This window comes from Lates calcarifer, linkage group LG2 (assembly GCF_001640805.2).
Source record: "Lates calcarifer isolate ASB-BC8 linkage group LG2, TLL_Latcal_v3, whole genome shotgun sequence".
NCBI lineage: Eukaryota > Metazoa > Chordata > Actinopteri > Centropomidae > Lates > Lates calcarifer.
This window is the reverse complement of record NC_066834.1, coordinates 17,587,744-17,615,103: the sequence shown is the minus strand read 5'-3', so window position 1 is coordinate 17,615,103 and position 27,360 is coordinate 17,587,744. Positions and strand designations below refer to the sequence as shown.

At 40.9% G+C, this 27,360-nt stretch overlaps 1 protein-coding gene across 5 annotated transcripts in view; it reads left to right on the top strand.

Moving 5' to 3' along the window:
* mtss1lb (MTSS I-BAR domain containing 2b) overlaps positions 1–27,159 on the top strand; it is a 71,700-nt gene extending 44,541 nt beyond the window's left edge. For 2 of the 5 annotated variants that reach the window (XM_018697412.2, XM_051076292.1), the window contains 12 exons: positions 1,473–1,557; positions 2,888–2,979; positions 3,344–3,418; positions 8,448–8,605; positions 8,905–9,012; positions 9,095–9,192; positions 10,982–11,264; positions 11,714–11,788; positions 14,025–14,180; positions 14,682–14,864; positions 15,556–15,721; positions 16,983–27,159. In XM_018697412.2, coding sequence (XP_018552928.1) covers positions 1,473–1,557; positions 2,888–2,979; positions 3,344–3,418; positions 8,448–8,605; positions 8,905–9,012; positions 9,095–9,192; positions 10,982–11,264; positions 11,714–11,788; positions 14,025–14,180; positions 14,682–14,864; positions 15,556–15,721; positions 16,983–17,869 — 2,366 coding nt within the window. In that variant the 3' untranslated portion in view covers positions 17,870–27,159. The remainder of the gene's footprint in view (positions 1–1,472; positions 1,558–2,887; positions 2,980–3,343; positions 3,419–8,447; positions 8,606–8,904; positions 9,013–9,094; positions 9,193–10,981; positions 11,265–11,713; positions 11,789–14,024; positions 14,181–14,681; positions 14,865–15,555; positions 15,722–16,982) is intronic. The other 3 variants (XM_051076290.1, XM_051076287.1, XM_018697416.2) reach the window with 3 other exon arrangements.
* Positions 27,160–27,360: the final 201 nt, after the last annotated feature.

Sequence of the window (27,360 nt, the reverse complement as noted above, 5' to 3'; positions counted from 1 at the left end):
CGGTAAATTTCTGGAAAACTTTCTAAGAAAGCCAGCTGCTTGTATGAAAACTGGCAGAAGGCAGAAGAAACAGCATCACAGTTGAGCTAGCACCATGATTGCTAGTCTGTTAAATTGTCAACGAAATGGTGTTAGCTAGTTAGCATTGCTGATTTACCGGCTAGCTAGCTACTGTATAAACATATTTTGATGTATTTTTTGCCTGTTATACTTTAATACCACAGATCAAATATATTTACCCCAGTAACATCATCCAAACTGACTTGAGTGGAGTTTTGCACATTTCCAGATTATTACCGGTAATTCCCATATATTCCCATTAATTCCCTGGAATTTTGCAACCTTTTGGACATGTACCAATATTGTGCAAAGTGAAATTTTTCAATTGTTTGCACTGAAAAATGTTGTTATTGAACTTAACCCAGGATTTTCAGAGTTTGTATTATATACTAGCATTTACTATTCATGCAACAATTAGACAGTTCTGTACATTCTTACTATGCTCATGTAAGGCAGTAAATTCAGTGGGACACAATTTTTAGAAACTGAGTTGCTGAGTTGTGTTTATTCCTTTCCTCAACAATGTGGTCACGATACATGTACTGTGCAGTGTAGCTGAAAGTTACAAAACATTAATTCTGAAATTGTGACACAGTTGAGGATGAAAATATTAATCTGGTGCATAACACTTTGGAATAACGCCCTTGCATTTTACTGTGTAAGCCTTTGTAAGCCCTTATGATAAACACTGTCTCTTGAGGAAATCCCATTTGGCTCCTGTTTAATCTGAATTTTCCAGTGTGTACATTTCAGTGGCAGCAGTGATTATGGTATTCTCTAGGCACCATATTCTATATAAGCCTTATCTCTGCTGGAAAGTCTTTAAGCACATAGCATGAGAATGAAGCTACAGTATAATTTTTTGTTGGCTTTCCACCTGTACAGCAGCAGCAGCAGCAACAGCAGCAGCTCTGAGCACCTTGTTTGGAAGTAAGCTCTGTCTGCCATCACTTAAAGTGACTTAAACTCTGGGGTCAGCTTTTTCCACATGGATCTACTCTGCCTTAAAATAGACTGGTGTTTACAGTTGCAGGTTAGCCGCTCACGAAAACTTGGTTCCCGAACGGTTGGCTCTCCCACAAGCACACTCACAAGATACTACTTTATTTGGACGAAGCCAAAGTGTGTGTAGTATCCACAAGAGGCAGATCCGTGCCTTGTATAAATATTGGCTGAATGTAAAAGGATACAAAAGCGCTGTGGTTGTTTGAAGGATACAATGCTTTTACCAGCATTTACTTTACACAGCACAGTAACAGCTGTAATCTAAATATTGATCCCAGCTTTGTGTGGTTTCTGTGGAACAAAAAGGTCCTTTTGTGGTAAATGAGACACTTTGCTAGCCATCTGTATATGCGTGTTGTATGACTGTGTGTGTTTCATCATATGAATCTGGCTGTTTGTGTTTCCAGGGGCAACCAGAGATATTGGTTCAGCACTGACCAGGATGTGCATGAGGCATCGCAGCATTGAGGCCAAACTTCGCCAGTTCACCAAGTAAGATGCATGTCCTTCTTTGCCCTCTTCTCCCCTTCATTCCCTTCCTTATCGTAGTTTGTGTCCTTCTTGACTAGGGATGGGACAATATATGATTTTTCCCCCAATGCGATAAAAAACACTCACAATGAGTTGATTGTAGTGAATTATAACAATGATAATAGTAAATGGGGAAAATTGTTAATATCCTAACGAATTACTTAAACAAAGTTGTCTAACCAACATACAGTCCTGTCTTGATTTATTTTGAACTGTCACGAGGGGGAGATGCATCTCTCCACTCTTTCTAAAATGTTAAGCCTGTCACTATGACTGAAGGCTCGGTTTGCCCACTGTGTCCCCCATAAAACAAAGTTAAATTGGATGCGTGGGAATGCTATGGATTCCAAAACAAAGAACTCCAGGTAAAATGAACTAACATTACTGTCAGTTTGACTGAAAAACCATCTTCTCATTTGACGTATCCTGTTGTAAGACAAAGTATAAAGTTACTATTTTTTATTATTTTCCTTTACTTTAGCAGGGGGACCTCTTGATTTCTAATTACCTAAAGATTGTTTGATCATCCCATGCCTACTCTTGACCACCAAGAAGTGGTCAAGAGTAGGCATGAGTAGATCTCATGTTTGTTTTCATCTAAAGCTGACCTTGGTTTTAAGGTTATGATGGGACATATGTTTGGTGAGGTTTCCTTGTCAGCTGTGTGGATTGTATTAGGAACATTGCTCTATCTGAAGATATTTAAATGACTGTAAATGAATACAACCATTAGCATGCAACACAGACCACTCTGGAAACCTCACCAAGAGTCTGTTTTCAACCATTGTTTGCCTTTCCCTTCATTCTCCTCGCTCTCTAATGAATTTTCCACTGCAAAAGCTATTACATTGATGGTGATGATAATGATGTCCATGATCTATGGCCATCGTAATGGCAGGGGTCCCTTTGAAGACGGAGTCAATCTCAAAGCTAATGTGTCTGTTCCAGTAATCCTACATTTACTGTACAGTTATGTGTGAGCATTGGAACATATGCGTGTATGTGTGTGTGTGTGTGTGTGGGGGGGGGGGGGGGTGTGTGTGTTCCAAATACTAAAATTATGAAGTGGAACAACACGTGGAGGGAATTTATATAATGATCTCGTTCCAGAAATATACTGCAGCTTCTCATTTTCAGTGCGATATGGTGGTTGGAATATGGGGGTCTCTACTGTTTGCACTGTGTCAGTCTCTTGTCAAGACACCACACCATAGAAATATTTGCCATAAGGCTGATTCTCTATGAAATATTAATCTATGTATTTTCTCTTAAATTTCTGTCTCTTCTACAGTGCTTTGATGGAGAGTCTGATCACTCCTCTCCAGGACAAGATTGAGGACTGGAAGAAGACAGCCAACCAGCTTGATAAGGATCATGCAAAAGGTACACACATATCACAGGTCTCCTACACATTTGGTTTTAATACAACTACAACTACAACAGTAAATATATTTTGCATATACATAATAGACTTCCTCATGCCTTCATATGAAATACCTATTGAACTGATGGATTGGATTCATAGTCACAAACCACAGATGATCTTGAAATGTTGATCTGACTCTTATCACTAAGGATCAGTGTTTTCCTCCAAGCAATGGTTCAGCCTGTATCAGTAAACTCTTGATTGCACAGCCTCTGGAAGCATTTCTATTTAAATCAGTATTGGAGATGCAAGATAATATGAGTTCACACAGAGGGCTTTACATTCCTGTCACTAAAGCATCTCTGTTCATCCTGTTTCAAGAGTACAAGAGGTCACGCCACGAGATCAAGAAGAAGTCATCTGACACCATGAAACTACAGAAGAAAGCTCGTAAAGGTAACAGTCAGCAGCCTGCCAGTCGAGCTCAGGCTCCTCTCACATGTGACAGAATAGACAAAATTAGGTTTTACAAGGTCAATCAGACCCCATCAGTTCCTGTAGGGTCCGACATGTTTCTGTATTGTGCATGTCCTGTAACTATGGATACATTTGGACACTCAATTTTACCACAGTTACCTTTATGATCTCATCACTGTTGCTAATAGTGCCAGTGAATGGTGGCCAACATTAGATCAAATGTTCATTTATAGGTTTTATCTGATTGGGGTCCAAGATAAAGGCATTACGAAACAGACTCAGAATGCAGTGATTACAATAAATGCCAACACACATAAAGAAACTTGAGTCATTCGCTGTCAAGGACTGTAGACTTCACAGTTTACGGTCTAGGTCAAATGAATTGTATGTTTATATTTCCATCTAGTGGTACTCAGTAGTATTACAGGTCTTTTCTCATTCGTCCTGAAACACTTCACTTAGTGATGTAGCAACCAATAAATAGTGCTTTCTTTCTGGAACAGCTTCCATTCAGTTGCCAGGCAGATGAATACACAAGATGTCTGTAAAGTAAATTTCATTTTGTGTACTTGTTTTATGTAAAACATTAGTAATACATGAAATGAAATAATTAACCTATACAACAGTATTAACAGTAAAATGACATTCAATAATACAACATTTGGTAAAACTGACAGTGAAACAGTGCAGTCTCCTTTGCTGTTATGTTTGCAAGTGTCTGGCTAGCCCTGTGACTGCTGACGCTTGGTGGTATTATTATTTCTGGATTTAGTTTTTGGTTGCAGAAGTGTTATTTTGCTCTAACCTGTGGCACTGTGGCTGTCTTGTGATGGCTTCCTTGTACTAACCTTAACAATGAGTTCTGCTATCTCTGCTCTCTCTCTCCCCTTTCTCTCTCTCTGTCCTTCATCTCTCTTTCTCTCTCTGTTATTTTGCTTCCTTTTTGCTGTCTCCCCCTCTCACTGCTACCCTCTCTCTCTGTCTCTCCCTCCCTGTGGTATTTGTCCCACTGTAATAGAGATCCAGGGTAAGTATCAGCCTGTCGCTCGCTACAGCTCTTCTGCATCACCTCCTTTCTTACTCACACTCCTGCAGATTACCACATACGCATGTCTGTAGTGGAGGCTAACACCCATCTGAACTCAGTTTATTCAGATTATCACTTGGTGGTTACTAAATTGGTTACTAAATTTGTGATACAGTTGTTCCTAATGGTCATGGAAAACTTTCTGTGTGTATTAGAGAATCCACCAGGGGGGCCACAATAATAAGCCGTGGATCCCCATATTTTCCCAATATCATGAAGTACTACTACTACTAATGCTACATACTGCATTGCAGCTTTTAATTTGTGAAAACACATACCCACAATATACAACAAAATAACAACAGCCTTAAATTTGAGATTTTATCTCAGAGCCCTTACCCAAGACAGGGCCTCAAGATCAGGTAACCATGCAGGTGTTGTCTTGAGTTCATTGCTGTTATAGTTTTACCCTGAAAAACATACTGTATCCTGAGTCTTCAGAGACCCCAGGATCATATTACCCCCCATCTGATTCTTTTATATATTCAGCTGAGCCCTTGAGTCGCTTCTAATCCACAAAATATTTGTTTAATAATATCCGTGTCAAAACTGATTTTGTCTAAAAAAGAAAAGGAGTTTCAGTATGTTAGTCAGTCAGAAAATAAAGATGTGCCTGAAGCACCTGATATTGAGGATTCATTTTTTTTTTTTTTTGCCATGTGATCAGTCAGATGTTTCAGAAGTATGATTATGAGAGTAGAAGCTCAGAAGACAGGAGCTTTGCAGCTGCTGCAGAACTGTGGGCGACTATGTTCAGTGTGCACGGCTGTGTTGCAGTGACAGTGACTGTGATTTGTGATAACTGACTAATTTGTATTTAAGTGCAAGCCAATGAACATTTACAGTAGCCTATGTGTAGCACAGTACATAAAAGGAATATAAACTATAAAATGTTGTAAAATATGTCAAAAGTTATCCATATGTTTTTGAAAAAAAATTTAAAACTGAATTAATTAATATTACAACATATACAGTATTAAGTTTGAGTTACAAAGAAAAAGGAAGACTGGGGTATGCCTGAATTTTTAACTTAATTTGACATTTTAGGGTTGAAGTCAGTTCAGTTGTCACATGTTTAACTTGTAGCTTTCAGGCCTCCTAAATGTCTAGGGCCTAAGGATAGTTACACTTTGCCTAGTGGGTAAACCAGCCCTGCTTATAATAGACGGCATTTTACCATCAAACAGATAACAACATAACAGCTTAATGCACCAGATATTCTGAGAACATTTTGTGATGCTTTTTGGTGTCATGATTACTGACAGGAGGTTGTGTAATAGGTGTCAAAATTATATATTTTTTTCTCCTTGAAAAAATGAATGAAACCAGCTACCATGACTTTTAAAAACACCAGTTCCTAAAGAAGCTTCACTTAACGTTTTGTCTCTTGGCGACAGATCAGAGTTCAGCTTCTATAGTTTTTTAGTTTGAGAAGTTTGGTTTCACTCCGACAAAGCATGATGTAATTTCTTCTTCCCTGACTCCTGCATGACTTCTGTAGCAGTTCCTATTAGTTTTGTAGTCACACCGCAGGCTTTTATTCTTCTTTCATCCTACCCCGGTTCTCTTGTTCTCTCTTTTATTCTGCGGTACTGCAGAGATCTCTGCTGTCTTTTCTGCATGCTGTAACAGTACAAAGAGTTATTTCATGTCTTGCTTTCCATTCATCACATTTTGTGTTTTTTTTTCAGTTAACAGTAGATAGGATTAAGATTTTCTACACCATATGTATGCACCTATGTCTTACTTTTTGTTATCAACTGGTTGCTGTGCAATTACAGCAAGTAGCAAAGTTTTAAGACAGAACAGATTATTTGTATTTTGGCTCTGTGCTGTCATTAGGTTTGGACTTGGACTGACAATGTGAGAGAGGAAAATTGCACACTCTCACACAATGGGTGGAATGGTAGAATGGGTGTCTGAACTTTGCAGCATAATGTTGGTAGCGTAAACTAAGAAAAATTTAAATTAAAATGAATCAATTCTACCCAACCCAAGTCCTCCAGCTCATGCAACCATATTGTTTGCTTGTTCCTACACTTAAATACGACTAAGAAGACGGTTTCCTAAAGTAGTGCTCCTACAGACGGTAGGACGTAGCTCATTATGGCAGCATGCCAGCTGTAGGTGACTGGAGCTTAATCATCATGGTAACAATAATAAACATGTGGTTAATATTAACAGTCTCTGTTTGGTTAGGTTTAGACATAAAAGTACCTGGTTATGTTTAGGAAAAGATTGTGGTTTTGGCTAAAATAGCTTAGCAAAGAAACAGCAATAACTGTGAGGTGCTAAACCAAACTGGAACCAAACCCAGGTCTCTCTCATACAGGAGACCTGGGTTTGGTTCCAGTGTAAACCTGACCAATAACAAACAGAAGACATGCAAAGTTAGCAACTAGCTAGTCAACACAGTGGGACATTTAGCAGCTGAGGAGCTGGGTATTTCCCTTAGGAGTTGATGGAAACCAAAAATAGAGCTAAAAGGAGTCAGGTAGACATGACTCTTTGCTGTTTATCATAATCATATCAAAATGAAAACAATTACGTGCCACTGTTTTTCACACTTTGTTTCTGCTGCCCCCAAGTGGCCAAAAAATATCAGTGTAGCTGTAGAGCCTATGCTACTGTAAAGTTACATTTCATCTGCTAAACATGATCTGTTCAGTTTCTGAGGACAAAGGAGAGAAACAGCCAATATTACATTTTACAGCATATTATTAATACATAAGGATTGTTAGTAGATATAGATTGTCAAGATATTGGCTTAAAGGGTACAGCAGTGGCAAATGCTCAACCATCCTGCCACACTTTTCATGTCCTTCCATATATAGTGTGCAGGATATTGTGTCAACAGAGTGATGGCCACATGTCTAATATAATGATATTTAAAGTTATATAATGTGATGCACTTACATTATGAATTCCACCGAAAATAATAAATACAGAGCCAAAACATCAAACAAGATGTTGCTGTATATTTAATCTCATTCAGTTTGAGTTTCATAATGTATGCTAGTGGTTTGTAGAGTAGCGCATTATGGGAAACATAACACACAACCTTTCATTCAGGACACGTGATCAAAAAGTTCAGCGACTGCGCCTTAACATGTAAAAACCACAACTGATTTAAGTTCACCTTCAAAGTAGTACTGTTTAGCAACTACACCACTTCCAACCCTTCTGCCTCCCTTGGTACACTCTCTGTTCTCTAAGTGTGTCAAGCACCATCTGCAACTTGCGCTCAATCTCCTCCACTGTGTCCAAAAAGGCATCTTTTTAATGCACTGTGAGTGGGCGGATTGTCATGATGGAGAACCCAACTCCCAGATAGAAGTCGGCATTGACAGTCTAACCCTGGGGATGAATTCATGATGTACAACCCAAGTGAATGTCAAAGAAAACCTGACCTGACGCACCTTCTTTGGTCTTGGATACAGGGAAGACTGTTGTTTGGTCTCTGGGTCATAGCCGTAGACCCGCCTCTCATCACTGGTGATGATCCTCGACATGAAGGTTGGGTCATCTCGAGTCTGTTGATAGAGATCCTTGCATTGTTGGATAACAGTGCTGCCTCCGCTCCATGCTGAAATGGCAAATGCGCACCTGCAAATGGTCACAAACGCGCGTAAAACAGGCCTCGACGTTCACTGCATGACGTAACGTGCAATACTGACTAAGAAACCAACTGCTCCGTTTGCTCACAGCAGGAACAGTCTCTGAACTTTTTGATCGCACCTCATATATTATCTGCTCCTCCATCTTTCCTTCCTACTTCCCTTTCATCATCATCCTCTGAAGAAATCCCCACTTCTGTCCCTCATACCTTTCTATCATCATTCTTTCCCTGACCTGCCTGTCTCACTCTCTCCTCTCTCATTTTTTTTTTCTCTCACCACCACGATACCCTCCCCATCCTAGGGCGAGGGGACCTGCAGCCTCAGCTGGACAGTGCCATGCAGGATGTCACCGACATGTGCCTGTTGATGGAGGAGACGGAGAAGCAGGCTGTGCGCCGTGCCCTGGTGGAGGAGAGGGGTCGCTTCTGTACCTTCATCGGCTTCCTTCAGCCAGTTGTGGTGAGGGGATTGAAGAGGAGGGGCGGTATGGTGGAAGGAAGGGAGGAGGGGTAGAGAGGGGGTGAAGCAGTTTCTGACCTGCTACATGGTGTAATCATTTGCAGAGCTGCTCTACTGATAAAGATGTATGTCTTACACAAAGTGACTCAAGGCTTGTGTGATGCCAACATACAAACAGTGACAGTATGGTAGGAAGTCATCCTGTAGTTGTCACAGTAAACAAGGAGAAACATATTGTTGATGTATAAAAAAATTTAAAGCTCTATGAGTGAAGCACTGTTTCAATCTTGTTCTTTTAGAATGGAGAGATCGCCATGCTGGGAGAGATCACTCATCTCCAGGCCATCATTGATGACCTCACTGTGCTGACAACCGATCCTCACAAACTGCCCCCTGCCAGTGAACAGGTGAAGCATACACACACACACACACCCACAACATGCAGAACACGTGTAAAGAGATACACAATAAACTTTTGTCGACTCTCAGGTGATTAAGGATCTGAAGGGGTCAGATTACAGCTGGTCCTATCAGACCCCTCCTTCATCTCCAAGCAGCTCTGGCTCACGCAAGAGCAGCATGTGCAGGTACTGACACACAAACACACACATGTACACACAGACATAACCAACACATTGTGCCTGTGCTACAATGTTCTTTGCAGTGGTTTATAAACTGAATATCAGAAAGAGGAGCCCTCCCTGGTGTTTATGTTGCACTGTGACTGTCAGTCCTTCTGTCTGTGTCAGTTCATCATTACTGTTTGTCCAGTCACCTTAAGTTGAGTGGAATCTCCAAATAAATGAACCACAGCCTTCAGACAGAGAAACAGCTGGATTTTGGCATCAATATAAATATATACATTAGATACAAACAAGATATGACCAGAAGAGTAATTTTACTCACAGTCTTTGCTTTCTTTAACTGTAAACAAAAATAGTAACAAAAACAGTGTCTCTGAATAGTAAAATGAATACTACAAGCAGGGTTTTCCACAAGTGCATGAATGTAGCAGAAGTTATTTTTTTGCATTGTTAAACGACTCATACAAGTCATTGCACCTTGTGTTTGTAGGTTAAGATTCCTTCTTTGTTCATGAGGTTTTAACCGCTCCAAAACAAATGGACCTGATAATTAAAATTGGAAAAAACACTGAATAAAATAGTGTTACGTTAAAAATCTGTTTTTCTGGCGCTCTTCAGTAGATACAGGACGTCAGTAAGGGGTTGACAGCTGTTAGCTGAGCTGCTGCTAATGTTAGCGTAGCTTGTTTCTACATTTGTTTTTATTGTGGGATTCTTTCAGTGTTCATCATTCAGAAGGTTTTTACTTGGAGCCAAATTATCCACAGAGGTCTCCTCCAAAACAAAAAGAACAAGTAATTAAAATCCATTAAAATAACACTGAATGAGTGTTTATGTTACAAATCAGTGTTTATCTGTGTCGCTGTCAGGTGGGCTGGACGTCAGGAAGGGCTGCTTTTTGCGCAGCTTGATTATTTAAGAACCAGACGTCCAGTGACAAATATCCTTCATAAACGTTATTTCAAAAAATGACAGCGATGTGGCTTGTAACAGTAAGAAAGTAGCAGGCTGAAAATGCTCCAGTGGTCCGGCCATCTGGCCTGCAGCCTGCACTTACAGAAAACCCTGATTAAAGTAAAAATGGATTTCTGTGGTTCTTTGTCTGTTAAAAACAAACACTTGGTGTATGTGTGTGTCAGTGTCTGTCAGTATATGCATGTAGTTTCAGTTGCCCTCAAGGAGAGGCTCTAAAGCATGCAAGATCACAGTCTTCTGCCTGCAGTGTGTAGTGTGTGTTTGAGTGTGTGCCCTGGATCTTCATAAGCTTACACACTCTCTGTCTACCCCCACCCCCTTTTTTCTCCACCCCCCCTTTTCCCTCACCACAACCACATTCTCTGTACTTGTCTCTTTTTACTCTTCTGTTTTTTGTATCTTGTTTGTGTGCCCTCGTGATTTGCCCTCTTTCTCTCCTGCTGGGCGTTTGGTTACCTGCTTTCATTTTGGGGTCTCTGCTTTTAAATGTGACTGTTGCGTCACTAACCTGAAAAACCACCAACTTCCTGTGAACTGTTCCTGAACTTCAATCCATCACTTAAACCAATCACAAAATCCTCCAACGCATCCTCCAACCATCAATAACCAACCCCTCAAATTTTGTTTCAACTTCCTCCTTTGACAATCAAATCTGTCACTTTGACACATTCCTGTAATCATGCTCTCTCTCCCTGAATACTGTCCTTACTCTACATTGGCAACCATTACCTTCATCGTACCCTCACACTCCTCACCCCTTCAACAATCCACCCTCCCCTTGCTCCTCTGCACCCCTCCACCCCTCCCACCCCTGCAGCAGCGTCAACAGCACCCACAGTAGTGCCTCCCGTTCATCAGGAGGAGGCGGGAGTGGTGGTATTGGTGGTGGTGGTGGAGGTTCCCAACCCCACTCACCCACCTCCTCCTCCTCCTCCTCCTATCGGTACCGCAGCAGCCTGCCACACCAGCCTCCACCACCAGGGGGCATCGCGGCACACCGCCTCAGCAGTGTCTCCTCCCATGACTCGGGCTTTGTGTCCCAGGATGCTAACATCTACTCCAAGCCCCCCTCACCCATGCCCTCGGACATCACTAGCCAGGTACAGCTGCCTTACATGCACACTGAAGTATACACACATACTTATACACAAAAATCCTGTAGGGGTGTAAATCATCACAATCAGATATTATATTGATTCAATGGACAACGACTCAGTGTTTCAGTATCACAAAGTCTGCTACGGTATGATTTTGATTTGGTTCAGGAGTGAGCGATCGATGTGAGACAATATCATCTGCTGATTTAACACAGTCACTTCCGTTCATATCAAATCACAAACCGCAACTAAAATATAATTTAACATTTTTGTCCTGAGCTCAAAAATGCATTTAAATGAAAAACAATCTTCTCTTTGCATAAAAATTGATAAATCCTATTCACTATTAAGTGCACGCATGCAATTGTCTCATAAACATATGGATTGTTGGAACATTATGGCCAAATCATCAAACAAAATTTAGTATTTGTCTCTCCATATTTCTGCTGTAGAAGTCATCCAGCTCAGCATCGTCAGAGGCGTCAGAAACGTGCCAGTCAGTCAGTGAATGCAGCTCCCCTACCACTGTAAGTACTCTTATTCATACTGTACAATAAGGAGTCATCAAGAGCGTAACACAAGTTAGAAGCAAATAGTGTGTGGCACAAAAAGGACAGGTACATTTTCTGATCGATCGCAACTAGAACATTTTGTGTGTTTTCTTTCATAAATGTATGAAATAAAATCAATAAAATAAAAATAAAAACATGTATTGCAGGAATCAGACTCAGAGGGCTTTACATGTTGCAGGCACATTATTCAGTCGTAATCACTGTTTTGGTTGCCCAGCTCACCAACTCAGATCAGATTAACAGCAAACTATACATGGAACGCTTATATTCTGTGCTGTTTACTCCACTTTAATTAGAGGAGGTGCAGCCTTATAAATCTCTCTGAAATCACAGATTCCTTTTATTTATGTCTAAGAGCTTGTCTCTTTCATTTTCATTATACTGTCTGACCAGTATGCACATCTGTTTGCAGAAAAAATATAATTTCAATGACGCTCATGAGGCAAAGTAAATATTCACGTCACATTTTAAGCAGCATCTGTCATCCACAGCAGCTTGCATATACGACTACCTTCTCTTTCTGTTGATTAACACGCTTTACAGCCATCTGACGGCAGTAAGCACATGATCCATCTCTAATCTGAGTGACACTCATTGTCAAGACAGATTGTGTGCTCCTACATTTTCTGATTACCTTGATGAAATCTGTTGCAAAACAATCATGCAGACCTGCTGGTTATAGCTCTGTATTTTTATTGAAGTTATCAGAAAGTAGTTGATGTTGTCTCAGAACATAATGGACACACATTCAGTTCCATAAAAAAAATCACAAGACAATTAAAACTTTACATTTCTAAAGCTTCTGTCAATTCACTGTGTGTACATGAAACAACACAGAGCAACCACGGGCAACAAATGTAGAGCTGCAGTAACTGAAGCAACATGACTTCCTAACAAGGCACTGCCAGCAGTAAGTGAAGGCAACTTTAGTATCCATTTAAGTGAAAGAAAACAGTTATTTATTGGGCTGCCAGGGTTTTCCACAAGTAATACAAAATATTTTTTGCACTGTTAAACGACTCATACAAGTCATTGTGTGTCGTGTTTGCAGGTTAAGATTCAATCTGTGTTTATCATTCATCGAAGTTTTTACTGGGAACCAAATTATTTTTGGGGGGTTTCAACTGCTCTAAAACAAACAGACCCAATAATTGAAACTGGAAAAAAAAAACTGAATAAAGTAGCGTCACAATAAAACTATGTGTTTTTCTGGCGCCCTTCAGCAGACGCAGGATGTCAGCAAGGAACTGATGGCTGTTAGCCGAGCTGCTGCTAACGTTAGCGTATCTTGTTCCTACATGTTGAGCTTGTTTTTATTGTGGGATTCCTTCAGTCTTCATCGTTCAGAAGATTTTTACTTGCGGCCAAATTATCCACAGAGGTCTCCTCTCCAAAATACTCTCAAAAATACTAAAAGTTCACCTGTCACTTCATCGACACACACTGTGCACTGTCCTTTACCTACGCTTTGCTCCCTGCACTTTTGTTTTTGAAGAGAATTGCATCCAAAGGGTGCTGGTCCACCTCCAGCAGTTAAAAGTAAAAATACTCGTAGCTTGTCCATTTGTTTTTGGATGTATAATTCATTTGTCATGTCATTTATGCTCCTTGTGGCTAATGGAGAAATAAACACTCACTATGACTGCAGCTCTCACAGTCTCAGGGAGGAGTATAGAGCCCATTGCTAGGTTATCAGAAACTGTTGCCATTGGCCAGATTCTTTGTTACAATGATGCAGAATTACCACACTGATGTAGGAACTGTCTGATCAAATCCATCTGAATTTTAAATGCTTGCCTGGGGCTGCTTTAACACATCCCTTGACCTTTCTAATATAAAATCTAGGCTTCACTGATGTAGTTCTTAGACTAATTACACTTAGTTTGCTTATAGAGTCATACTGATGCATGGTCAGCAGTGACTAATTGTGTTTCAGAAGCATTTTCTGTTGTCAAACCTCCTGCTGATCTGTTCCTGCTCTTCTGTTTCACACTGATGACTTGGTGTATTGTATGTGTGTGTATAGATGCTTTTATTCTCATGTGTTTGGCCCAGTGGTCTGCCACCACAGCTGCATCTCTCTCTCTCTCTCTCTCTCTCTCTCTCTCTCTCTCTCTCTCTTTTCCTCTCTTGGTCCACGTCTGTGTCTTTTTCTTCCTCTGACGACATGACTATGTCTCTTGTCCCGCAGTTTGGCTCATCCTTCGCTACCTTCCGCCCCGCTCTCTCTCACTCTGGCTCCACCCGGCCTCTCTCTGTCATTCTTCCTGTTCCTGCGTCCCCACCCTATAACCGCCCCTCCGGGTCCAGCTCCTCCTCTCCCACATCAAAGGTTCCTATCTGGAAGGTTTGTTCTCCATCCGCTTCCATGTCTTCAGTTGCACTTTTTCCTCTGTTTATGTTTAATAAGTTAAAGCATACAGTTTATTTCCTTTGTGTTTTCATCACCCTGATTAACTCATAACCACATTACTTTGCTTCATTTGCTTCCTTAAAGTATTCATACCCATCTGCTGTGTGTGCATGCATTTTTTTTTAATTTAATTTAATTTAATTTTTTTGGCCTCACTCACTGGTTTTGCAATCTATCGAGATTGACAAAAACAAAGCAGGGTGTGGAGCGCCAACTAACCAATCAAACTCATCAACTTAAACACATTCAAATGCTCGAAAGGCCCCTGCCCACGTACACCCACACACACACTCCTCCAAGCACCCAGATGCATTCTACCCAGAGTCCCTCTCTCTGCACTCAGATGAAGGGCTTCAAACTGCTGGATAGTGGACAAGTCTCTAATGCTAATCCTACCTGCTGCTTCCTATTTATTAATTCCACACACCTCTTCAGGATTGGTCCAAAGCAGGTCAGTATGAGCAGCCGGTGGCCGCAGCACCAGTTCAGAGGAGAAAGGAACCTCTCGATAGGCTGAGGGAGAGTGAGGCATCGCCGGGCTCCCAGAGTTACGCTGGGCCATCACACCCTGACGACGGGCAGAGACCCAGGATGACCCCGGCTACTATTGCTGCCAAGGTAATGCTGGATGATTCTGATATGCAGGTTGAAGGTGTAAGAGAAGTACAGTAAAATAAATGAAATAGGTTAGGCTAGGTATGTGGAGGGATGTTTGCTGTTGCAATATTGTGAGTGTGTGCACAGCAATGCGTAAGGTCATGTAAAGCTTATGGAAATTGCTACACTGGGAGTACGTCAAATGGATATTAACAGATAAAAAAAATCCTAAGAATGGGCTGGTTCATTATAACAAGACACCAACATGTGAAAGCTTTTTTCATTTGAAGGAGATCCTACAGACATGCGCATATGCACTGACCAGTATGGAGGAAATGTGTTTTATCACTGGAGCTGTGATAGAGACCAGATTTTAGTTTTTGGAGCAGTGGAGATCATATTCATATATCAGAAAAATAAATTAAGTTTCTGAAACAGCCTCTGCCAAAAATAAGGACGTGTTAATTCATAGGCAGTCAATTTCATTCAGTTATATTATTACTGTGGCTGGTACATGACTTTGATTTTTTGAGTGTGTGTGCATTCTGGGGCTGTGATTTATAAGCATATTCACTGCTGGTAATGTGAGTTTCTGGAACATATCCCACATATGATGAACAGGACAGAAATAATTCTCCCAAGTCTGAATTTAGTTATTATTCAACTGGCTGATTAAACACCCTTCCTGTGTGACCTTTCTGTATCTCTTCAGCATGGAGAGGAGGTTTCACCAGCAGCCAGTGACCTGGCCATGGTGCTGACCAGAGGACTGAGTATGGAGCAGCAGAAAAGCAGCAGAGACTCCCTGCAGTACTCCAGTGGATACAGCACAGAGACCACAACCCCATCCTGCTCCGAGGACACAATCCCTTCACAAGGTGAAACTTTAATCTGCTGTACTCTGCTGCAGCTTTTAATCTTGTTCAGTGCCCACACAGATTTCTCTTGGCCACAGTCATTGTCTCATTTTTTTTTGGTAAAATTTCCAAAAAGCCAACCTGCCATTGGACGATATTATGATTTTTTTACTGACTCTGAGAATTCATCATTTTCACTAGAGTCCCTGCCTTTAGAGTGTAGTGTAATTAAGGTAACAAAATTCTTGGAAAGTTGGAAACTTTCCCTGGGAATTAACAGGAATTAATGGGAATACACTGGAAGTCTACAAAATTGTAGGTTGGCTTATGAACGGGGAACTTAAATGTAGTTGGAAAAAAAAAAAACATCTTGCAGCAGAATCTTGGTTAAAACAACCAGATGTAATGCAATTTCAGGTAAATTTCTACACAGATAATTTCTAGAATCCTGCTCACTACAGCCACATTACTGCATCTGAGCCCACAGACTATATCCAGTCAAGTCAGTTTGGATGATATTACAGAGGTTAATATATTTGATCTATGCTGTTAAAGTTCAACAAGCAAAAAATAAATCAAAATGTGTTTAGTAGCCGCTAGCCAGTAAATTAGATATTCTGAATATAAGCTAGCTAACACCATGTTTATATGTGTATTTTATTCAGTATTCATGTTTTGTTGTTGTTCAATGAAAGAAAAGATTACAGTTCTACTCAAATACATCAAAGTCAAAAATTTCCATTAGTTTGCAGCATGTCCATTCATGACAAAACAAAATGTTTATATTAATGTTTGTTTATGATACAGTTTGTATAAATTAGCCCAAATTTCTAATTTCTAACTCAATTTTAATTTGTAATTCAATAGTTCCAAAATTCCCCATCTTAACTTCCCATGGAAAGTTTCCAGAAATATATCAGAAATTTTACGCCCCTTTACAACCCCACGTGTAACTAAAATCAAACAATCATCCAAGCAGCAGGCACAGTATATAACAAGTGTAATCTGACAGTGTCCTTGACAGCAGCTAGGAAATAAAAATAGAAAGATGACACTAAATGATATTAAATATGTTCCTGCATAAATAAGCTGGCTGTCATTCACTGACTTTTTTTTTAGCCAAATATTGGTGCCGACCCAAATTATGTGGCTATCTCTGAGTTAAATCAACATTGTGATCACAGGATGTTGTTTTTCCTTTTTTCTTTTATGATTCTCATCTCAGTCAAAAAAATCATCATCATCATCATCATCTCTCTTCTGTCTTTCCCCTGTGCATTAGGTTCAGATTATGACTGCTACTCAGTGAACGGTGATGCTGAAGGTCCAGATGGACAGACAGAGTTCGACAAGTCCTCCACCATTCCTCGCCACTCCAACATCGCCCAGAACTACCGGCGCATGATCCAGACCAAGAGGCCAGCCAGTACAGCCGGCCTGCCCAGCGGTGTTCTTGGTCCCGGTGTTCATGGGATACCAGGACAGCCTGGTGTAGCTGGTGGAGGTGGAGTGGGGACTCCAGGCACTGCCACCATCCGGCGTACTCCATCTACCAAACCGGGCGTGAGGCGCACACTGTCCAATGCAGGTCCGATCCCCATCCGACCACCCATTGTGCCTGTCAAGACACCTACTGTCCCCGGGGACTCACATTCACCTGGGGCAGGTGGTGGAGGGTATGCAGGTGGAGGACATGCAGGTGGCGTGCCTGTGCGAGTTGGCAGTGAGGAGTGCGTGTTCTTCACCGGAGTCGAGGATTCACAAGGTGCGCTTGATTATGTAAAGGCCTCACCCAAGCGCCTCAGCCTGCCTAACACAGCCTGGGGATCGGGGGCGGCATTAGAGGTCTACGCCCAGCAGCATGGGGGCCTCGCGATGGGAACGGGGTCAGGGGCCGGCTCAGAGGAGGATCAGATGATCGCGGCCAATCGGCACAGCCTAGTTGAGAAAATCGGTGAGTTGGTAGCCAGCGCACACGCCCTCGGAGAGGGGCAGTTTCCTTTCCCCGCCCTCCCCGATGACCCGGCCCTGCCACCAACTGGCCCCACCGACACTCAGACAGGGACAGAGGAGGCAGAGGGGTCCGGTGATATGTTGACCACTATCAGGAGAGGAGTCCGCCTTCGCAAGACCGTCTCCAATGACCGCTCGGCACCACGCATTTTGTGATTGGAGGAGAAGCAGGATGATAGGGAGTCAGGTGTTGGTGTGGTGCAACCCAACCGCCTAGTACGTTCACAAAAACTTAACCATGTAGGGAAAGCTATAATATAAAAGAAGATGAATGACAACAAAAACATACACAAAAAATAAGTTTAAAGACACCATTAGAGTAAATGATATATAATATTATGATAATAATAACATTAATGATGTTAATCCATGCTGACAATTAAAAGTTAAATACTGATTATTGACAGGCTCCTAGCAGGCCACTATAACTAGTGTGTGTTGGACGCATGTTTGTCTTCTCTACACCCTCACCCAGGGACGGAAAGACTTGCAGGAAAAACAGATAAGATTTAAAAAAATAAAATAAAAAAAAGAGGCAAAGAAAGAGCGAAAGACTGGGTTCTGTTCTGTTTGCCAACTTACACTTTTCCCCATCCTCTTCTCCAACTAACCCAACCATCTAATCCCAGATGAAAGACTGATGACTGAAGGAGGGGCAAGAGAGAGAGGGGGGTCAGAGTGCCATGTGACCAGCTGGACTTGAACCGTGGCTGTCTCAGCAACAACACACTGTACTTATTAGCCCACTGAACTGAAGCTTTGGTGTTAGCACGGGGAGCTAACAAACCAGAGAGCTCCTCTGGTTTATCCTAATGTAAGAGTCTTTAAAAAAAAAAAAATACTGTTGGCATTGAACCGTGCTAGTGCCCCCTTCCCCTCTCTCTCTCTCTGTGTAGTGTGTGTGTGCATTCATGTGTATGCATGTGTGCAAGTGTGAAATATGAGTGCACATTTGTTGTGTGTGTGTGTGTGTGTGTGTGTGTGTGTGTGTGTGTGTGTGTGTGCGTGCGTGTGTGCGAGCGAGGGGGGTGGGTAGAGCTCTGCTGCAGGACAGCTGGTTACCCATTGAGGGCAGGGCTTTTCTCCTGTGTGTTGTGCGTGTATTTTCTTGTTTATATCGTGACGTCATTTACCTTGTTACCACTGTACGAGAAGTAATCCAGGCGTATAGATATATTCATATATATTTTCTAGAACCAGAGAGAAAATGTTAAATCAGAAATGGAGCAATAAATGTGTTTTATTTTCTTGTTTGGAAAAATAGGATTGATGGAGTATTGTGGATTCTCCTTTGTCACATTCAGGCAATCATCAGGAATGCTAAATTACACATCGACTGTGAATTCATGCCTAGCCAGTTTTGGCATTTCTCTCTCTCTGTCCCTGTCTCTTTCTGGGGGAGGAAACTAATTACATTTTTTTTTTTAAAAAAAAAGGAAAACTGTAAGCACTTTGATAGGAGGTAGAGTATGTACAATAGCCACTAGGTGTTGCTGTAGTCATACTGTCTGATAGGGAGAGTGAAAGTGAGAGAGAGGGGGTTGCCAATAAGGAAGAAGAAGACAGGGAGGGACAAAGAGGAAGTGATAAAGACTTGTGGAACTGGAGTGATTGGTCATATGAGAGATGGGATAAGAAAGTAGAGCAAAAATATTTATCTAAAAATGGATTTGATGTCAGGGCCCTGCTGTGCATTATGAATATTGCTGAAGGTTTTTATGATGTGGTTGTACTGGTATCTAAAGAATTGAACACACAATGCAAAAAATACACAGATTGGTCAGTGTAGAAACAAACCTATAATAAGCCATGCAAATATTTTTGGTTTTGTTTGTCCAGGTTTAAGATATTTGCTCTAAAATTTCTACCTCTACACCATAACAATAAAGGTGAACACAACTGCCTTTGTGCTGCTCATAGCTCTGAAAAATTACACTAAAAAATTTAAACAGCTACTTGTCTACCCAGAGACAATCAGCCCATAACTTTGGAACATCTACAGTCTTTTTCTTTTCAGAGTCTTTAGATGCTTCAGTGTAAAAATAGTCCCTGAGAAACATCACAACCAGTTGACAGCACATTCTATGGATGGCCTCGGGTAACAAGGGCACTGTCTCAGAAAAGACAAAATAGTGATGAATTTTTAAAATGCCATTTTCAGTCCTGTGAGCACAACAAGTGAAATTCAGTTCACCTCTGTTGTATTGTTGTGGAGGCAGAAATCTCAAAACCTGGATTAATGAATTGTCAACATGCCTAGATATTATTGATTATGATTATTAATTGTAATTGGGGACTTGAGCATTTTTACATTTAGATTATGTTAATTGGATATACACATGAGTAGCATGAATGTATTCTGGAGTACTCCAAATATGGTCTTACCTATAAATTCTGTATATTTTTGCATTGTGGCAGAGTGAAGTCAAGCTTTGAACATAGCTGAACAACAGTCTTTTGACCCAAATTCACTTTAGTTAAAACCTTTCCTATGTACAAAATGAACTACAGTAATCTAAGGATAAAACATAGTGCAGAGTACTGTAGCTGCAGTACTGTTGCCAGAAGGTTAGAAATGATGAAACGCATGAAGAGAGCCCATAGAGTTGGTTGCTACCAGTTTTGGACAGTAACAAATTACCCATGTTATAGTGATTCCAGTAAGGGATTACAAATTTGAAATTGAGTAATTACATTATATCTACTAATCAACAGTTTGGGAGTTGCATTGTTTACTGTCTCACTGAGAATTTAATGGGTTGACATCAGAGTCCTCTGTGTGGGTAAGAGGACAGACTGCAGCTAGAAGCGTTAGCTTGGCGCATGGGCTGGAGGTGTGGGGAAGCAGTTAGCCTCTGAAAAAAAGAGAGGAGAATCACATGCGCCTTCCTGTAATTCCAAAGTTGTCACAGTATTCATAAGTTGAGTTTTCTTTCTCTTGCATTTGCCTAAGCCATTAGATGAGGATGGGACTGATATGGAGTGCTAAGTAATCAGTCACTGGGGCTAAGCTAACGCTAAGTGTTGATGGTCTTGTTTTCTAGTTCCACTTATGCTGAATACAGGGGGATGTGACGTGAGGCTGTGGAGGCTTTGAAGCTGGAGCCGGGCTGAGTACTGAACGTAAAGTAATGAGTAATGTAACTACTATTGCTGTTATGTGATGTGTAATGAGTAATTAATTCAATTTGTTGCCCAGTACTGGTCACTAAAGCGCGGCATTAGCTGAAATGTAATCATTTATACCAGCATTTATTCAGTCACAGAAAATGAATGTAGTTCCAGTAATCAAGTTCTTTTACTGATCGTTGTATGAGCACAACATTGTTGTTTAAACTAAACAATTCACCAGACTACCCCAGTACGGTTCAGCTCAGTTCAGTGCAAATATCCCAGTTCAGCTCAGGACACGGCTGTAAGAAAGGTTTATTTATGGACAGTAAGAAAAGGTGAATCAAAGCCTGGTTGATGCATTAACTGATGACAAAGAAGCAGAATGGTTTGAATTAGACTTTTGAAGCTAACGGAGAGAGGAAAAGATGTGTGGAATGAGCATTTCACTGCCTGTTCATACAGTGTGTACTGTATGTGCTGTACTTGTAAAAGAGAATCAGGCGCACAGATTTGGTAAAGGTTTGTTAGAAAATATTACAAGGACTATTCAGTTTTAGTATTTTTTTCATTCTGCAGTACTGTTTGAATATTTAGTCTTACTTTTAATTCATGTAAAAAAAAAAAAAAAAGAAGAAGAAAAAACTCCAGTTGTAACACAAACTACTAAGCTGTGTGACACATGGATGCAGGATGTGTGGGGCTGAGAGTGAGTGTGTCTTTGTTTGGCTGTTTGAACTGTAGGCTAGTGAACTCTTCATCACCATGTCAGTATGCGCTTCTAGCAGTGACCTGAACATAGCCGGTGACATCAGCGCTCTTACATGCTCTTTTTGTCGACTTATTTATTTTTCTGCTGAGTAGAGCACTGTTTAAAGCATATTTGTGGCTGTTTAAGAAGAAAATTAGGATGTTTTTAATTTAAAGAGACAGAGAGGAGAATGTTTGCGATGTTTAAACATTGTCAGCCCCTGTGAGCACTTTTTTTTCTAACTTTGGAACAGTGCTTCAGCAAGGGGATGTTTTATTTTTAATTTTGGTCTTGGGGTGGGGGGACACTATTGTATGTGTGTTGTCACATGTGGATGCTGTGTGTTGTATCAGGTGAATCTGACTGGGTGAGAGGGTGGAAGGGGAGAGCAGCGGGCTTGGACTTCTCCCCCCCCACACCCAAACAAACAAACAATGTTTTGGGTGGTTGGGTGAGAAAATGTTTATCTGTGTATAAGACCACCTGTCAAGGTCACACTGTACATGAATATACGTACATATGCTGAATGTACTACGAGCTTGAAGGGTGACATCGAACTGTACGTGTGTGACTTGCTTGAACTGTGTCAGAATTTTGTTCTTGTGCAACTGAATGAAGTTTCCTGTCTAAACAAACAGGAAGGCAATACAGGGGTACCGTGCATGTACGTACATTCACAATGATGTTCCAGTGTGGGTATGTTAAAGGAAAATACCACTGTTTTGTCCTCGTCATCAAGCTATTCCATATTGCGTAGCACTAATGGTATGATTTGGAGTTTTAGAACTGTTTACTATACATCCAAGGACACTGCTAGAGCCGATTCCACTAGTCTGAATGTGTATGTGCTGTATGTTTATTAATTCTAACGCAAACTGAAACAACTGAACTCACTGCCAGTTATCTATAGTAAGTTATATTGCTTGAATAAAGGGTTTAGAGTGCCCTGCAGAACAGACAAGCTGCTTAATTCCAAATGATGGATAATAACTCAGGACAAGACAAGGATTCAAAAACTGTAGGGTTTATCACATTGACTGTGAGGTGGAGATCTAACTGCACACACCCTGTCATGCAACACGATGACTGGCTATAGGATGAGTGTGAGATGAGAGTAAGATACAACACTGCTATTTTCCTTTAAACTGCCCAATTAACAGCACAAAAGTTATCTAAACTAAACAATAATGTCTTCTTTTTTTTTTTTTAATGCTGAATTAACTCTGTACTGAACTAACTGTCTGAACAAGCTGAAATAACTACTCTGCTACAGATGTGTCAATATGTGTATGTGAGTAGAAGTAGGCCTACCGGCACATGAGCAGAGCAGGAGCAGGAATGAAAACAGAACATTCTGTAGGAACATACATCAACACAATTACATGCGTGCAGGCATGCGTGCGTACACACAAACACACACGACAAACAATCCCTTCTTCAACTGAGAAAACGACACAGTACTAACTACAGCATGTCTAAACGGAACAAGCACTGTAAAAAGTAACATTTTAACATTAATTTCGTAATTCAGTAGAGATAAAGACGTTGGAAATATCACATTTGAAATTTCAGTGACATTACTACATTTTAATTTCTTTAGCTATTAACTGTCATGTTGCCTAGTAAGGCCAGTGTGTGAGCTAGACAACATCTGTATTAATACAAACATGGAACATGATACATTCCTTTCACGTTACACGTGGTTGCATACAGTATGCAGACTTGATTAGAGGTTGAAATGACGACTTCAGAAAATACTATCTTACTATACACACAACTAGTCCCACAGACTATAGTGCTGTTGAGTATTGAATGTGTGCATATGATTTATATCAGGTCACAAAGAAATTGTTTGACATTTTGGAAAACATTATTTGCTTTCTTGCTGATACTACCTGAAGTTATGGCCAGTAGATGGTTAGCTTAGCTAAGTATAAAAACTGGAAGCACAAGGAAACCCAAACCATTGTCCAAAGTTAAATGTTCAAGCAGTGTCTCACAAATTAGTAGGGATGTAACAATATCAAAATCTGATCAAATGATACGATAATATACCTTGGAAACAAGTCGGCGATACGACATTTACTGCGATATTTTTAAAAAGACAATGAAGACTTGGGGAAAAAATCAGTTTATTAAACAACGAACAAGGCATTCATTTTAATTTTAAAAACAGTCAGCTGGATAATAAAGTGAAAAAAACAGTTGTTTATCTGTCACCTTTTCCCCTCTCTCATTTTGTGACACGGGGAAACTGAAATGCTTCCACACATCAGATCTAAAAGATGCTGGAGCATCCACAGTTTTAAAGGCTTCATCTCCAACACCAACGTCTGCCAACTTTGCTGTAGATTTGAAGAGGGAGTGAGCAGAGCGCAAAGGATGATGGTCTCTGTAGTTCTCATTTCCCTTCGCTCTACTCCACTGTGGCTGTAACCAAACTACAGTTTTTTCCAGAAGACCTATCGTTTGTTACTGACACTTATTCACACGATATTATGAAACTAACGATACCGTTACATCCCTACCAATTAGCACTCTTGTTTGTTTAATCCACACAAATGTGGAGTTGATAATGAATTTCTTGGCCAGGCGCAGTGACCTCCTGCTGGTTGTGTGGTATCGTCACAGTGGCAAAAAAAAAAAAATCCAAAATGTTGAACGGTTTCTTTAACGTTTAATGACAACTTTGTGATTGTTTTTTAAGACGGTGGGACCACAGTAGGACTGAGACGTAAACACTCAACAGCAACATTGTCTGAAAGCTCTGGAGGTGTATGAAAACTGTCAATTAACTAAGTACAGACTTTGCATTTCAATGCTCATGCTTTTGACCAACTAGTGTGGCGCACGGAGGAAGCAAAAGAAAACTGAATTTACAGATGCCTCTGATCCCAGACATGTTTACACCTGTGTATCCCTCTCTTCATTTTACTCCTCATTATCTTCCTCTTTCTTTTCTTACAACACCCCTCAACCTCCATCCCCTGATCAGATCACCCAGGGATGCCATCTAGCTGACAAGTTAGAAAACAACGCTTGTCGTGATGAGAGTCCCAGTGGCTGCACTCTGTCTCTCTGTGCCTCACAGCCCATCAAAGCTAATGAAAAATAATTCTGATGAAGTCTTTATTTTCACCACAGTCAGTGAATATGAGCTCACCCCTGTTCCTCTCTCTATCGGTCTCTGCCTGTCTCCCTTCCTTCCACTCTCTCCATGTGTGTGTCTCTATATTGTCTGTTGGTATGCATGTGTGCAGCACTTCAAATGTGGGTGTGTGTGTGTGTGGTAATGGCTAACGGGTGGTATCATTATGGGTCCAGAGTGTGCTGTTCAAAGAGGAGTAGGAAGCATTAGCTGGGGCAAACTTCTCCCCTCTGTACCAGTAACATGAGATGGTTTCAAGGCAAGCAGCTGGACGTCTGACGCTTCATCTCAGTGCTAGATTACATTTTAATTCATTTTGATTAAGCATTTTGAGACATCTTTTTGGCTTAATCTCACAGACGGCTTATATTACTTTGATGGTGTCTTGGTGAGCGTCTGTCAAAGAAATCTACAAGATGCAAGAGTGAGCAGTAAGTCAACATGCAGCGGGCCATTTTAATCACAATGCCATCACTAAAAATCCACTGATAAACAGTGAAGCCATTTTGGTGGAGTCTGCTTTAAAGATGCACTATTTTTACTGAATTCTGGCAGTGCTCCTGTGTTAATAAATCCACTTCATGCATTTGTGTAATAAACAGGTTTGCTGTAAGCACATGTAGCTGGACATTGAAACATTTTCAGCCTGCTACTTTGTCATTGTTTCAAGTCAAGTCACCGCCTCTTTTAAATAATGTTTAAACTATGACCTCAAAACAGATGGATTTTTGTTATCGAATGCCTAGTCTTTAAGTAATCAGAGAAACAAGCTGAGCAAAAAACGCTCTCACAGCCCTTCTTGACTTCTGTCCGCCCAACCGTGTCACAGAGAAACACTGATTTGTAACGATAAACTGTTTTAGTGTTTTCTTTAATACATTTTAATGACTTTGTCCGTCTGTTTTGGAGAGAAGACCTCTGTGGAAAATCTCGACCCCCAGTAAAAAACCTTCTGAATGATGAACACTGAAGGAATCCCCCAGTAAACAAGCTGAGCATGTAGAAACGAGCTATGCTAATGTTAGCAGCAGCTCAGCTAACAGCCGTCAGCCCCTTACTGACGTCCAGTGTCCGCTGAAGAACTCCAGAAAAACACTGATTTTTAAGAGCTTTTAATCTAAATAACATTTGGACTTAACTCACTGTCATTTTGTTGTCGTCAGATGCAACAAAATGGAATTTAAAGTTACGTAAAACAGAAGCTTAAACTGCCTGTTAATGGTCGATGACTGTGAACCATTCTGCCAACACACCCAGTAATCTTGTGGACCATCTGAGTTTCCGTGGTTACTCAGATTTATAGGAAACTGGCAGACTTCCACTGTGAGCATTTGCTCGCAGCATGAACACGCCATTAGAAATCTATGTGGAAATCTTGTGGACAACAGCCTCATTTGTGTTGTGTAATGCTTCTCCTCACAACTTCAGCCCCCTAATGTATACACTGGAAGTTTACCGTATGTACTAAGATGAAATTTAAATAATGAAGTAATTGAAATAATAATGTGCTTGCCATTGGAGGACAGGTTGTGTTGTATTTATGACCAGAGGAAGTATTGTGAATTTGCTGTATGTACAACCCACTCCTTTAGCCATCTGCCCAGGTTATACTGAATGTCTACTATATGTGTATATGCGTTAGTGTGTAAGTGTGTGTGTGTGTGTTGCACAAGGACACGTGGTTAAGACCCCCACTGTTCCTCCCTCCCACCTCCCACACACAATCTGTCAATCCTTCCTGCTGTCTAATACTGAAGAAACCCACCACACACACACACACACACACACACACACACACACTCATCAGAAGCAAACATGACTAAGGTAGATTCTCAGAAGCTACATCAGGGTCTGCTGAAGTTCTCCAGGGGGGACCATGATGAAACACATTTCAACTTCCTGTCACACAGCCATGCAGAACAGAGTGGCCTCCTGGTGCCGCTGCCACTGTAACTAAACTGAATGTCTAACTGTCAATACTCCAGTTCTTGGTAGTGTCTCTCGCTCGCTCGCTCTCTTTCTTCTCTTCCTCTGCAGCCTCCATTTGAACTCTTCAATGAAATCTCTCTATAACTCGCCATTGAGACGTTGATATTTCTATGGGGCTATTTTGTTCAAAGGATATAACCTTGTGAGAGAGTCAACACCTGCTTTATCTCTCTGTACAAACCCATCTTTTCCTCCCCTCGAGTAGCCCCTGCAGGCACTGTGGTCTTGTCTGTCCCTCTTTTTTCTGTCACCTCTTTTGCTCTTCTTCTTTAATTTATTGTGAATTTATTTCTAAGGTTGTTTCGCCTCTGTCGCTGATGATAAGGTTTTTCTTTTCTGTCTTCCTTTTTGTAAAATTGACCCTTTTTTGTTAACTTTAGTCACTGCTAATGTAACAAAACGCACTGTGATGATTCCAGTATTAATAAAAGTTGTACTTAAACTGTGCGCTGCTGTGTGTAGGGGTGTATTATTCAAGAGAGAAACTATATCAAAGTCCTGAGCCAGCCCACCCACACAGTTCAGTAGCCACTGTATACTGAGAGAGGAGAATTACCACAGGTCAGTGACTTGATAATTAACAACTGCGCACTTTAAGTCCAAAGGGTCAGTGTTATAAAACTGATGGCAAAGAGATTCCATAAGATG